The 14128-nt window shown below is 40.6% G+C and overlaps 1 protein-coding gene across 1 annotated transcript; it reads left to right on the plus strand.

The window, feature by feature from the left end:
* Positions 1-6074: 6074 nt before the first annotated feature.
* Positions 6075-14058, plus strand: LOC123975959 (gasdermin-E-like). Its single transcript, XM_046057721.1, has 10 exons — positions 6075-6384; positions 7663-7901; positions 8108-8300; positions 8547-8724; positions 9049-9169; positions 9522-9614; positions 10664-10785; positions 11013-11196; positions 11308-11378; positions 11721-14058. The coding sequence occupies exons 2-10, from the start codon at positions 7691-7693 to the stop codon at positions 11952-11954; spliced, it is 1407 nt and encodes a 468-aa protein (XP_045913677.1). The 5' UTR covers positions 6075-6384; positions 7663-7690; the 3' UTR covers positions 11955-14058.
* The last annotated feature ends 70 nt before the right edge of the window (positions 14059-14128 follow it).

Consider the following 14128-nt stretch of genomic DNA (forward strand, 5'->3'; position numbering starts at 1 on the left):
GTGACTTGCCTTGATATGATGCTGCACAGTCAAAAACTACACGGAGCTTTCCTTTTTGGGGGTGGTAAACCCCGTGATGAGGTATATACCAGACCCTCCCATTGTCAGACTGGGTCTCTTCATCTGGTACCGGGACAGCATAGCCTTTGCTCAACAGGTCAGACATGAAGCTTTGATATTCACTGTGAAAGTCTTTGTTTTTGACAAGTTTCCTTTTCAGGTTTTCTGCTCTCTGAACAACTACACTGCGGTTGTTAGGCATCTTGACGTATCTGTTTTTCAGGGGAAGTCTTAAGGTATGGTGACCATCAACCCTTTTTGCTGTTTCACTAAAACAGTCCATAAACTGAACGTCTTCTCTTGACATTTCCTGTTTTTCCTCACTGGCCTTTTCAGGAAAATCATGATTAAACTGCTGTACCAACAGGTTCTCCACACTAGCAATAGAAATGCGATTCACAGAAACACTGGGAATACTCTCAGATGCAGTGTTGCAACTGTCTCTCCTGAGAGGACCATTGATGACCCAACCCAGGATTGTTCGAACTGCATATGGACCGTTATCCTCACTGTGAATTACTTCCCATGGTTCCATAGCCTTGTGCACATCACATCCTATTAAAAGTCCAATGTCTGCATCTATGTGTGGAAGCTGGATTCCTTGCAAATGTGGCCAGTTTTCCAAATCCTCAGGCACTGGAATGTTCTCTTTAGACACAGGAATATCTTTGTGGGTGTAGATCTCAGGTATGTCAATGTAAATGTTCTCTTTCAAACCACACACCTCTAGTCCTTTAATATGGTAGCTTGACTCCAACTTTTCCTGTCCCATCGTGCGAAGCAGGATTTGAGTTCTCTTGCCTTCCATGTTGAGCTGTCTCATCAAGCTCTCTGTGCAGAAAGTGGCTTGACTTCCATTATCCATGAATGCATAAGTCTGAATGATCTTATTGCTCTTCTTTGATTTGACACACACAGGTACAATCGACAGCACACAACTGTCTTTTCCGGCCCCAGTAGCTCCACAAATTCCACCTGAAATGTGTGCTACTGCACCAGTCTCTGTGTTTTCAGCAGTGTCTTTCTGCCCGCTTTCTGCAGCTACATCATCCTTTTCTCTTGAGAAGTGGAGCATGCTTGGGTGTTTCTTAGAACAATATTCACATGAAGCTCTTTTCTTACAGTCTTTGCTCAGATGTCCTTGTGTCAAGCATGCAAAACACAAACCCTTTCCTTTAAGAAACTCTAACCTTTCTTTGTATGGCTGGTTTCTGATTTTGTGACATTCTGCAAGTATGTGTTGTTTTTCACAATATACACAAGGCTTCTGGAAGGCACTGATGTTGCAACGAAATGAGTTTTTACCATTGTCTGGTGGCCTTTCAATTGCTGTAGGTGCAACACTTGTCAAATGCACTCCCCTTTGGCCTGAATGATTTTGTCGCTTTCACATTTACATGATATTTTCCCTTATCTTCAGCATCCTTTATGTCACCGAAAACAGGATCCACAGCTATTTTAGCTTGTCTGTTTATGAACATGACTAAATCTGAAAACTTTGCTCTTGTACCACGTTTTTCTTGAATGTCAAATACAGAAACTCTCCACATTTCTCTCATTTTGTACGGTAACTTGGAGACAATGTTTCTGAGGTTAGTGGGACTGTCCATTTCTGTAAGTTGGGTAATGTCTTGCATGGCGTTACATCCAGTGAGGAACAAAGAGTAACTCTGAAGGGCCTTGCCGTCATCTGGTTTTATTTGTGGCCAGCTGAATGCTCTACTCATATAGGCAGTTGCGATTTTTAGTTCATTGCCATAGTGATAAGTTAGCAACTTCCTCGCCTCACTATAACCTTGATAGGGACTCATATGCTGGCAACTTCTGACTAAGTCCCTGGGTTCCCCTCTGGTAAACTGCTCTAGGTAATATAACCTGTCACTGTCACTATCAGCTTTGTCATGAATGGTATGATCAAATGCTCTTATGAAAGCTTTGAACTCAAGTGGATCACCACTGAAAAGAGGCACATCTCTCTGGGGCAAATGTGACAGTCTTTGCTGTTTGACTAACATCTCAGTGATATCATTTTGTTTCAACATTACTTCACACAGATTTACTGGACTTCTGTTGACATAAGATTGTGTGTCAGTTTCGTGTTTCACTTGAAGATCATCTGCCTTTAATTGACCAATGTGCTCATAATTTACCATAGGCTGTTGGTTATGTTGCTGTGGCATTCCTGGTAAGACAGTCTCAGGATGAATACCTACATCACCTTTGCAGTTGTCATACTCACTGTTTTCCAGCACTTGTATTTTTGCTGTAGAAGTAGCAATAGCTATCTCAAGCTCAAGTTGTTCCTTCTTTGCCTTTAATTTGCATTCTTCGATGTCCAACGCCTGCCTCTGGCTTAGTGATGCTGCACGTGCAAGTAAGGCAGCACGTTCTGCTTGTTCCTTCTGTCGCACCGATGATATAGATGAGACTTTGGATGATCTTGAAGAGCGGCAACTAGCTGAGCTCGTTGTGCTTTTGTCTGCAGACTTCCTCCCTGCTGGTGTGGCAGCCACAGACACGCTGTCATCCGGACTCACATCCTCCTGATGTTGTTGCCTTGATGTAGCTATCCATGTTTTAACATCAGTTATGAAAATGCTGAACGGTTCCATTTTTGGCTTGAACCAATACATCTGATCAGCATCGTGTTCATCGTCAGGTAACAGCAACAGTACATCATCATTTGAATGAGTAAACTTCTAGCAGTTTTGAGGATTCATTTAAATGTTCATCAACAATGTCTGGATTTTCATTATCTTTCAATCTTGTTTCTTTTTTATCTTAACTGTGACAACTTGGATCGTCTTGCACCTATAAGCCTGCTCACTTGTTCTTCCAGACCCTTTTCGGTGTACCTTGTCGCCCTCTTCTGGCTAATCCGGCTGCAGCAGCTCTGAGCTCTTGACTTTACATCGTGTGAATCGTCCGCCATTATGGCTGTAAACACAACTTCTAGTTCGACAAATGTTCACAAATGATGGTCTATGATATAAAGCTCACCAGGCTTTCGTAAAGAATATCATCTTCTGAAGACCAAAACATTCTAGTCGTCTTATTCTCACAAGAAGTTGGGCAGCACCCTCATTTTGGCATGCTTCTGCGGCATAACAGCATTCTTTACTTTTTCACAACTCTTGTCCTCATGTTTTCTTTTGACTTCTTTCCTGCAGTTCTTTGGGCACTTATCTGCAGCTTTACTCTTGTCTAGGTCTGTTCTGTTCTTGGTAAGTTGGTGGTGGCTCTCGCGACGCGTTGTCATCGCCGTCGTCGTCCTCTTGCTGTCGAGCCAGGGTTGTTTTACTTAATGTAGTGGCTATCTTAATTGTTCGTAATTGTAAACTTCAACTAAACTTACTTCTGTTATCATAACCACATTGTATGAACGACGTAAGACAGTTTTACGCGTTGAGTTGGCCCGGAGAGAACCAACGACGGTAAAACAACCGTGTCGAAAGTCGAAAATTATACACACACACAATTTAGGACTTACTTAATTTTACTCCCACATATTTGTTGACAAAGATGTTATCATAATTGTTTTGAATGTTCAACCTCATCATCACCATCACTCAGGAGCAAAAATCAAAACTCAAAAGAAATAACAATTTGATACTTATCGTAATAATTAGGGGGATCCTGGTTTCCTCACAAGCCTCTTTAGCTTTTGCGTAAAACTTTCAAACTTGAAAGCACTGAAGGAGTCCATGTTCCCGTGCACCTTGACATCTAGTGCAAGATGCACAAGGTTGTGGACATTGTATAAGAGGTACATCTCACCATACAGCTCCCCAAAGTGCTGAACAAACAACACAAAAGCTTCATTGCCACACTCAGTGTAGTCCTCAATAAGTGCCTTGTTTGAAAACACCAACAAAAAGAAGTAAAAAGTGCTGGTAAGCTGCAGTATGCAGGAGGTCTTTAAGGAGCACAGGTCCGGTACAAAGCAGGAACTGGTGGAATTCAGACGCTTTCCATCTGTACCTCCTTCAGGGATCTTGGCCTTTGTGCAAACTCCACTGGCACACTCTTCACCTGAAAGCGCGAGAGCCTGCAGGCCAGTGGACCTAGAAAAATTATATTAAAATACACATCAGAATACAAAATAAACACATAAGAAAACAAAAAGCAATAAATACTAGTATACCATATTACTCTAATGTACATATGTTTAACACATACCTTTCTGGCCAGGAGGGAGGCTTTTTCAATTCACTTATATTTGTAAATTTTCAGCTCATACGAGAAGTTATTTTAGGACACTTATCCTACAGAGCAGGGGGCACAGAGAGGCTTAATATTATTTTTTTTAATTTGAATGCTCAAATATAAGCAACAACGACTCTAAAGGGCTCTGTTTCGGATTAACCAACAAGACCAGGCCCCTCTGTGAATGAATGGTGGGAGAGGGCAAAAACTGCACTTTCACTGGTCACCGGGACTTAAAAACTGCATGTATTTACACAGATTTGTTGCTCAGAAAAGCATTATCGGGCAGGGTAGTGCCTGACTAAAATCACCCAGCTAACGTTAGTGACAAAAAATTTGGTGAGAGGAGACAACTAGCGCATCTTTTAGTCAATGCATGGTTCAGTTTGTCATTAAATATTGGCCATGCTTCGTGTATAAATGCTTGTTAAACATGTTGACATGATGTGGGCAGTTCTGATTTCTGATGATGAGCCTGAAATTTCGGCGGGAGTCCATGCGTCCCTAGCATAGACTGTATATAAAAAGGTCCCTAGCGAACGTTTTTTCCACAAATGGGTGTAGCTAGCTACCGGTTAGCTAACATTAGCCAGCTAGCTAGATAGCTAGCTATCTAGTTTCCAGCTGTTTCCATATGCTGGAACTATATAAACTAAATAAACCATAACTAAATAAACTGGAAAGTTTGCTGGTTAAAATAGCTTTTTTAATTCTGGGACTTAGCTAACGTTGAAAAAAAAAGTACGGCACAACGGTACAGTGCTGTAATAACGTTATGCTTTATTACATGTCACATAATTAACATAATCGCTATTTAATGTTAGTCAAGTGATCGCTTACCCTTACCTTCAGTGCTAATTTCCTCAAGCCTGTAGAGCGGTGTGGGCCCACTTGAACTAATATGTGTATACAAATAAATGAAATAAATAATATGTTTATATACTACAATATAATACTGTATACTGTACTGTACTATGAACTGAAATTTGTAAATTTACTTTCAATCTTAAGTACTTCCCTTCAGGGAATGTTCCTTAGAGGTTATCTAAAGTTTTTTAAAGACTAACTTTTAGGTTTAAAAACTTTTACATACCTAGGTTCTCTAGGCTAAAGGGTTGTTAAAAAACTTTAGAGAAAAGCAGCCTTTTTCAGTAGTCCTGAGCCAGGTATGACTAGTGTTCTGGGTACATCCACACTTAAGGGAACAGAGGACCATTATCTCTACATCTGAGTGACAAGTCCCTGTTTGCCTTTACAAGTTACTACTTTTCACTACATACAGGCATGTCACAATCGAATACAGTACACCCACCCATTCTTTTAATACCAGTCCTTACATGATTTCCTTTCAAATCACAACCTCCACATACTGGCACCAACAGCACCTACACAGCATATTGTGGCGTTTCGTGTGAAGGGGATTTCAGGAGTGTTTTTTTGTAATATCTAGAAGAGAAACTAAAAAAGTATATATATTAAAAAAACTATGATGAGGTGTTATAAATTGGAGAGGATATGGTGTAGCTGGTGGTAATGTCATAACCTACTTCTGCTAGCTAGCTAAACCACCACCAATGTGCAGATTTGAATCAATCAATCAGGCATGATATGCAAGCTTTTACACACTTAGTGTAATTTACAAACCAAAAGAAGATCTAGGAGTTAAGTCTGCTCATGTCGTAAAACACGTTTGTTCCTCTATCCCTGTGGGTACACACACACACACACACACACACACACACACACACACACACACGAGTTCATATGATCATAATTAACTCTCCAGTGAAGAGTGGGAGGAGGCAGCTGTGTCTGTATCCTCTGCAGTTAGCGGATAACTGTCCAGTCTATCCTCCTCTCCTCGTTCATCTACAGCTCTGACCGAACACTGCTCTTACTAGCCTATTAGTGATTATTTTTCCTTTTCTTTGTGTAACACAAAGAGGGACGAGTCACTGTTACACTCAGAAGACTGTTGTAGCGCGCGTTTGGATAATTTTGTTCTACTTTTACGCATGACAGCATCGGTGACATTCCAGGAGTGACAGCTGGACGGGCAAGAGCTCTACACGTACGACGCTGAAAAAGTCCTGAACTTTACTTAGAAGCTAATTTGAGGTACGTGGCAACTTCATTTATAATCGCTTATCTGTGTTTTTGAGAGACAAAGAACCAGCTAAAGACATCGACTCTCAAAACCTCAAGATCTAAATAGTAAATGTGTTCAGAACATGTTTTTTCTCCACTTTATTTATTTGATTTAACACTCATAGCCCGAGTCGTGCGTCCTTCAGGCACGCTGATTTCGCGCAGCTTTCAGCCATTGCAGTCTTGTTACGTTGGAAAAAATGGACTGCGCGCGCTGGGACACATGGGAGTGTAGTTGTGTATAATACACGCGTCAGGAATGTGGGGGCTTCAGCCACTGAAATTTCCTTTTCAGTTCTTTATATTGGCAACGATGTTTATGGGAGATTGAAGTCTATTCTCCTTTTTCTACTACAGTTCAAGTTCAATAAAATGAACTGATAGTGTTTGATGTAGGTGATTAAATTAACTTATTATGTAACTTTGATCCTATAAGTTATTGCAGGCCACCATAACCACTTGAACTAGCCTATGTTTAGTCAAAAATGTTTAAAGGTTGTTCCTATTATCCTGTCCTCTTTCTTTCTCTTGTTTCCTTGGTCCAGATCACACTGAACAAAAGAAACGTAAAATATTTAGAAACAGCATATTTGAGCTTTTGGAATTGGAGTTTGAGGTTAGAGAAAGGTCCCCACTGATGTTACCGCAGCTTTTTAATAATTCAGACCAAATGACTCCATGCAAACTGAGTTAAGGATGGGTGGTTTTGTTCGTATGAATGAGAGAAGGTTGTGTCATTCTTGATTTAATTCAGGGGTAAATCTTCAGAGGTCTGAGCTCTCTCCTGTTATTTGTCATTTATTTCCTCCTAACTGGCTTCTTTCTGTCTTCCAGCCAAGGTAGCATTCTTTTGATTTACATTCCTCAAACCAACGGCAACACAGCTCAAACTTTCCTTTATTCTTTCTCTCTCTCTTCCCTCACGGCACAAATCCCCATTACGCCTGATTACTTTAAATATTTACATCTGAAATCTGAGCTAGCATACAGCATGTAGGGGACTTCCCTCATGCCTTGTGAGTCACTACCTACTGTTTGATTTCAGGACCCAGTTACAAACGCCTCTGCTTGACTTTATTGGGTCTTCTTAAACCTGCAGCTTATGTAGAGGGAGAAACTGGGGAGCATGCCAGCTGGAAATTACCCTGGTAGCCTTGTAGTTAAGTAAAAGCACACCAGCGCTTTGCTCTTAGCGCCTTAGTGTACAATAGAAGGTCAAATTGAAGCCTTAAAAAGTCTCTTCTCCAGCTGTCTGCAGTTCTCATCTCCTGAAGCCATGTTTTCCAAAGCAACTGCCAACTTGGTCCGTCAGATTGACCCTGACGGAAGCCTCATCCACGTGTCCCGAGTAAATGACTCAGACAAACTGGTTCCCATGGCACTGGTCGTCAAACGCAACCGCATCTGGTTCTGGCAGAGGCCCAAGTACCAACCAACAGATTTCACCCTCGGAGACTTGTTGCAGGGCGACAAGGTGCTCAATCCTGGTATGTAAATGTGCACATTTGTGTAAGAAGAAAGAAAGAAAGAAAAACAAAACATGCAAAGTGAATAGAAATTGCTCAAGCTATATAATATTTTATTTCCATGCTAGCTTCTTTTTTGTAAGCCACATGTAGATGTTTTTACAGCTCATGAAACATTTCCCACACACATCTATACGTATATATGCTAACACCATATGTGTCCTCAGGAGTGTCTGAGACAGAATTCCTCACCTACAAGGGGACATTTGGAGACAAACTATCTGGGAAGATGGACACAAATGCTGGCTCTGTCAGTGTCACACTAGAGGGACGGGGCTCTTCCAAGCTTGAATCATGCTTTGGCAAACTGAAGAAAGAGGAGCTGGATGTGAAGAAGCTGCTCTACGACTCCAGCAACAGGTGTAAAATTATTCCTTTTTTTTACTGTTTGCACGTTGCTGCAGATGGCAACCGGATGATGACTTCATCGTTGATGAGATTAACACCGTAAATGTAGTTAGACGTCCAACATTTGACACCTCAGACCAGTGTCATGCAAAGACGTAACCACAACCACAGAGACAAACGGCGTCATGTTACTCAAACATACTACACTGGATTTGTCCATGTGTCTTGTGATTGCATATCAATATCTCTTTGCATCAGGCTGGTGGACATGCAGCACGTGCTGGTGCAGCAGCTGGAGAAGCGAGCTGAGGTGCTGGCAGTGGTGAAGGAGAGGATCCTCACCGCCAACTCCTGCTCCATCACCCAGATGAAAAAGGAGCAGTGCATCTTACAGGGGGTGCTCAAGCTAGTGGGCTTGCTGGGGGGCTCTGTTAAGGTGGGTGTGGCTGAGATTGAGTGTGTATTGCAGGTATTTATTATCCAGTACATATTCATTTTCTACATTCATTTGACAAATCACTGACAATATGAGATGTGAGTCAATTTCAGTGTGATGACCATTTCTGTCTAAAATTAATCAATAATGAACTGGTTTTCTATGGGAATTTCTTAATAACTTCTAAGGTAACATTGTAATCAGATCCAGTCATTATTTACATACTTATTAGCATCATATTGCTTGGTTAAATTCTCTTTAAGCAGTACAAATATAAGATCCTCAACCAAGAAGTATTTAGTGTGTGGATATGTGTTTTCTCAGGTGCTTGTAAAGGAAAGCAATGACATTAGGATGGACAGTGATGTTTCCTTGGAGATCCCCTCTGGCACAGTCATTGCATACAGCATCCTGGAACTGGAGATTAAAAAAAATGGACACTACGGTGAGTGAGTTTGTATGTATGTGTGTGTGTTTGTGTTGTTACAGAGAGGCAAACTGAGATTGATGTGGGGGGAAAATGAAAGAGTGAATCACAATGTAACTTCTCTATTCCGGGTCGTTTCCTCCTCTGTGTTAAACTATGCCATAAATACTGCTCTGGACAACCTAAAGTTGCACGAATCCCATTCATTTGGATAAGTAAACAAGTAAAGCGCTCAGATGCTAGCGAAGCTATTTTGCAAACTTGGATATTTTGTTTACTTCAAAGGCCCAAAATTGTCATGTTATGACCTGTTTTGGACTTTTGAAGCAACTGCATGGCCACTGATCTATGATGTTGTTTGTATTTTTAGATATATGCCTGCGACCTGGCACTATAGGAGGTATTGAAGCAGACTCGGATGTTATGTCCTGGCCATCTCATGATTCCTTGAATACGGTGGACGGTAAGGACAATAGAGAGAAGCTTCCAGAGAAAGTACCTTTGAGTGCACTGCAAAATGTTTTGTGCACATTCATTCAAATATCTGTGTTTTTGTGGGGAAGTGAAACAGTTGTGAAATGATAAAACTGTAGTAGGTTCCCTTTTCTAGTCATATGCGTGCAAGTGGCATTGTGGATTCAACTGTTAAATCCATAGACGCATAGGTTTTGCTCTAAAAGACTATGTTTGGGCTGACTGGCAGTGGTAGGAAGTAGCTAAGTGCATTTACTCAAGTACTGTACTACAGTACAACTCTGAGGGACTTAACTTAAGAATTTACATTTTCTACTTTATACTTCTACCCCACAACCTTTATATGATAACTTTAGTTACTAGTCGCTGTGTAGATTCAGATTAATGATACATTTAAAATATAATCAACAAATAAATGATGATGATGTATTTGATAGGTTAAGATTATAGGTTAAGGTAAAACTTTATTGATTGTGAAATTCACAAGCTACCCAGCAGTATATAGAGTAATTGAAATTAGCCCCACCTACCAGCTGCAACATTATTTCTATAAACAGTTGGCCGCATGTGAATGCAGAGTCTGTAGGCATGGGTCATGATTTTGGTTTCGGAAGCGTTCTGGTTTCCATTTGTAGTCCGAATAGTATTGACCGATCACGTTTGAGTGGGCTTTGGTTGCATGCTGTTTAACAGTACACGTAGAAAGCAAAAGAGACCGAATGCATTGGTAGAAATGCAATTTCTGAACCCATTGGCTATACTCTGACGACGATCAAGCTTTTAATCAATCCAGTAATATAATATACATTATTCTGTGTGATAGCCATACGTACATCACTCATTTTCATTAAAACAGCTGTCTTTTTAAATAACACCAAAGGCGCTGCTGAGAGCTCAACTGTGTGTACACTGACAAAGAAACTTTTGTTTGCATTCATCATATCAAAGGTGGCTGACTGGGGCTAGTACCAGCTGAATTCTGTATGTTGTTCTAACTTCAGTTTGAAATCTGATGCAGGATCTCTCTGTGTCTTACAGGATCCCAGGAGATGGACCTTTCTCCTCTGGCAGAGCTCCCCAAGTCAACTCGATGTGCCTTGTTCAAGACACTGCAAGAGACTCTGAGGGACAGAACTGCTCTGTCATGTCTGCAGGATGTGGTGAGTGACACATTGACATGACCCCTTCACCAGCACACCACATGTTGTGGCCCATATCTGCAGTGGACATGTGGATAGTTGTGTACTGTAAATATACACAAATGGACACAGTCTATATATTGAGGCAAAGATCTGTCTTCTATGCTAGTTTGAACTACCATTGCTCTTTTTGTTACATTTTCTGTTCCCTCCACTTTCCCTCCACTCTGTACCTCACGCTATTACAGTTGGAGGGCTTGTGTAGTGGTGAAACACTCGATATGGCTAAGCAAGAGGAGTTGTCGGAGAGTCTGAAGACATCGGTGTCAGCCACACTGGACCTAGTGGACACAGACAGTCTTGCTGAGAGCAGCCAGTTTGGTGTCCCTGCTCACCTAAATGCAGCTCACCTGTTGGTCAGTGCCATAGAAGGTGAGAGAGGCTATAAACATTTTCCCGCAGTGTTTTGAGCAAAACAAGGTAGTGCTCAACCAATGGTTTTCTGCAGTTTAATCTTGTGTGTTCCATCTGGTGTTTTTGTAGAGTTGCCTGATGAAACTCTGAGCCTCTTGAGTGAGAGCTGTCCTGATTTTCTGGAGGCCTTCGACACACTGGTTAGTTAACTTGTTTAGTTCACTGCATCTTTTTACGCTGTTGACTGTTATACAGTTAGAAAATAATAGTTTATTATAATTTGGGAACGTTTGGGACATTTTGGAAAATACACTTATTCAATTTCTTGCTGAAAGTCAGATTAGAACATCGATACCACTCTCATCTCTGTATGCTAGAGATGTAGCTACAGCCAGCAGCCAATGAGCTTAGCTTAGCATAAAGGGGGAAACAGCTAGCCTGGCTCTGTCCATAGGTAACAAAGCACCTCTACAGATTAATTCATCGAGTAATGTGTGTGTGTGTGTGTGTGTGTGTCTTTCTCTCTCTCTCTCTCTCACTAGATGTGCAGGTTAAAGGGGACCAGTGAGCCTCTCTCCATCCAGTGTCTTCCAGTCCTGCTGCAGGAGAACCAAGCCTTTCAGCTGGCAGAGCAGCTGCTCAGCTCCACCAATGTGACGCTGAGGAGAGACACAGACAGGCTGTGGACGGAGACTGGAAATGAAGACAGAATTCTCCCACTGGTCCTCCGTCTCAGCATACAAGGACTGTCCTTGCTGTGCAAAGGACTAAAGTAGTAGTGTTGTTTGCATATACACTTTTTCCTTTTTCATGGATCATATTCCATTCCTTTCTTTATTGTAAAGTTTATTGGCACTAAGTTTTCTGTAGTTTATAGCATAAAATCTTTATATTATTATTATTGATTAGTTCACATTGTTTATTTTTTGTTAGACTATCATATATATGTGCTTTATTGATAGTTATATTGTTTTTCTGACATATATTTTTGTTACTCAACAAGCACTAAATATATTTGAATGATATGAAAAAGACAATGAAAAGTGATGAATTCTCATACTTTGGTGCAGCTCTGACATGTTTCATAGTAGCATGTTTCACTTTTTTATAGCTTTTAAACCATTACCCTTGATCATGCACCTTACATAATATATCCTACAAATTAATATTGTTTTGTAGGAGTCCAGTTTCATTATTTTTATTTACACGCTTACAAGGAAAATGTGTCCTGTTCATCAGTGAGTTGAGGATGTTCAGTGACTGGATCAACTGAAAATGGATAGTGTTTGATCTAAGAAAACAGATTTCTGATTTCTTAGCTCAAGTAATGTTTACAGATTTAGTTTTTTTATATAACAAAAAATGGGATATTTGATGCATGCCAATGACACACCAAATGTAAACATTATTGTGGTATGCTAAAAACTGTGTCGCATGCCTATTATTGGTAGGATTTTTATTTTAAATGAGGTTGCATTTCATTGCTGCTACTGCTCCTAATCAAAAACATTTGCTATTAGAGTCTTTTATTTATCAAGAAAACTGCAGGCTATATTTAACATTCCCTGAAATAATTGCATTCAATACAAAAAAAGTGCAGTCAGGGATGGACCGGTAATCTGGCATACAGGGCAAATGCCCGGTGAGACGACGCATCTTTGGGGCCGATGTAACGTAAATTATGTATTTATATCCTGCAATGCCTTTAAGTTATGTGCTTCCTAAAAAAATAAGCACAAATGTGGCCTAACTGTTTTTAAAAAATGGGCCAACGACCAGCCCATAAAGCATGGACAACAGCCCATTGGGTAATTTTCTATACTGACACTGGGCCAGGCCAATCACATCTCTTACTCTGCTCTCTGTTTCTTGCTTTACCCCCCCAACAAAAAAAAAAATCTTCAGACGGATGCAGCCAAATGCGCAAAAATAACCGATATGTTTACCTGACATAGAGCAGGTACAGGCACTTGAAGGACTAAAGGAGGGCTGTAGCCACTGTCAGGCAGAGGAGGAGATGTGTGTTAGCAGGTGACAAAGTGACAGGACTGAGGGAGAAAGCAGCAGGAGAGTGGAGGTAAAGCGGTAAGCATGGAGTAGGTCAACCTGGAGCAGGGAGGGAGGGTCATTTACACTGGGGACCTGTAGCCATGACTTTTTGGAAGCATTTTTTTAAAAAATATTCTTAAAAATAGCTTGCACCAAGAAATGTTAATCAACAAATAAAATGCTATGAAAAAGGTTTATTTGCACAATAAGCCCGCATTGCGATGTAAATATAGAAGGAAACTGTGTTGTCCAAAAAAGTAACTTTAGCTAAAAACAATAAGCTACTGATTACTGCATTCTATTGTATTTTTATATTCTGAATTGTCACCTGGCGCCTGGATTCTTCCCTGGTGCAGAAAATGTCTCCAGAATGCAGGAAATTAAATGTTTCATGCTCAAAATCTTCTGGTAGAAGATCCCCAGACCTCCCTATCAAATATTTCTTCAATAATTTTTTTTTTCTTCTAAATAGTAGGCCTATAAAAATATAAGCTATTCTTGTCTTGTTGTCACGGCCCCAATCGTGTGCAATGTTATGTCTCATGGGCTAAGTGTTTTGTCACACCCCTAATCTGAGCCCTTAAATGGAAGGATGGTGTATTGGTGAGGGGTGTCCGACCGATTTTGGTGGGCCGCCTGGGCCAAAAATGCCAGGGCTGATTTTTTGTCCCAGTCCAGCCCTGAGTGCAGTAATGATGTTATAATATGAGGATTTTGTGTATTTCTACATTACCTATGAAGTTTTATGAAGCTGCCTTTGCCATGGCACTACATGTTCCTTTTTGTCAGTTAACATTTGAATTTATTGTTTGGAGAAAAATATGTTTTACTTTACACTCTATTAATACATTTTGAAAAAGCTTTTAGTCTGTGTCATGGCAATATCAATGCGTCATTTTAT

Source organism: Micropterus dolomieu, linkage group LG09 (assembly GCF_021292245.1).
Source record: "Micropterus dolomieu isolate WLL.071019.BEF.003 ecotype Adirondacks linkage group LG09, ASM2129224v1, whole genome shotgun sequence".
Lineage (NCBI taxonomy): Eukaryota > Metazoa > Chordata > Actinopteri > Centrarchiformes > Centrarchidae > Micropterus > Micropterus dolomieu.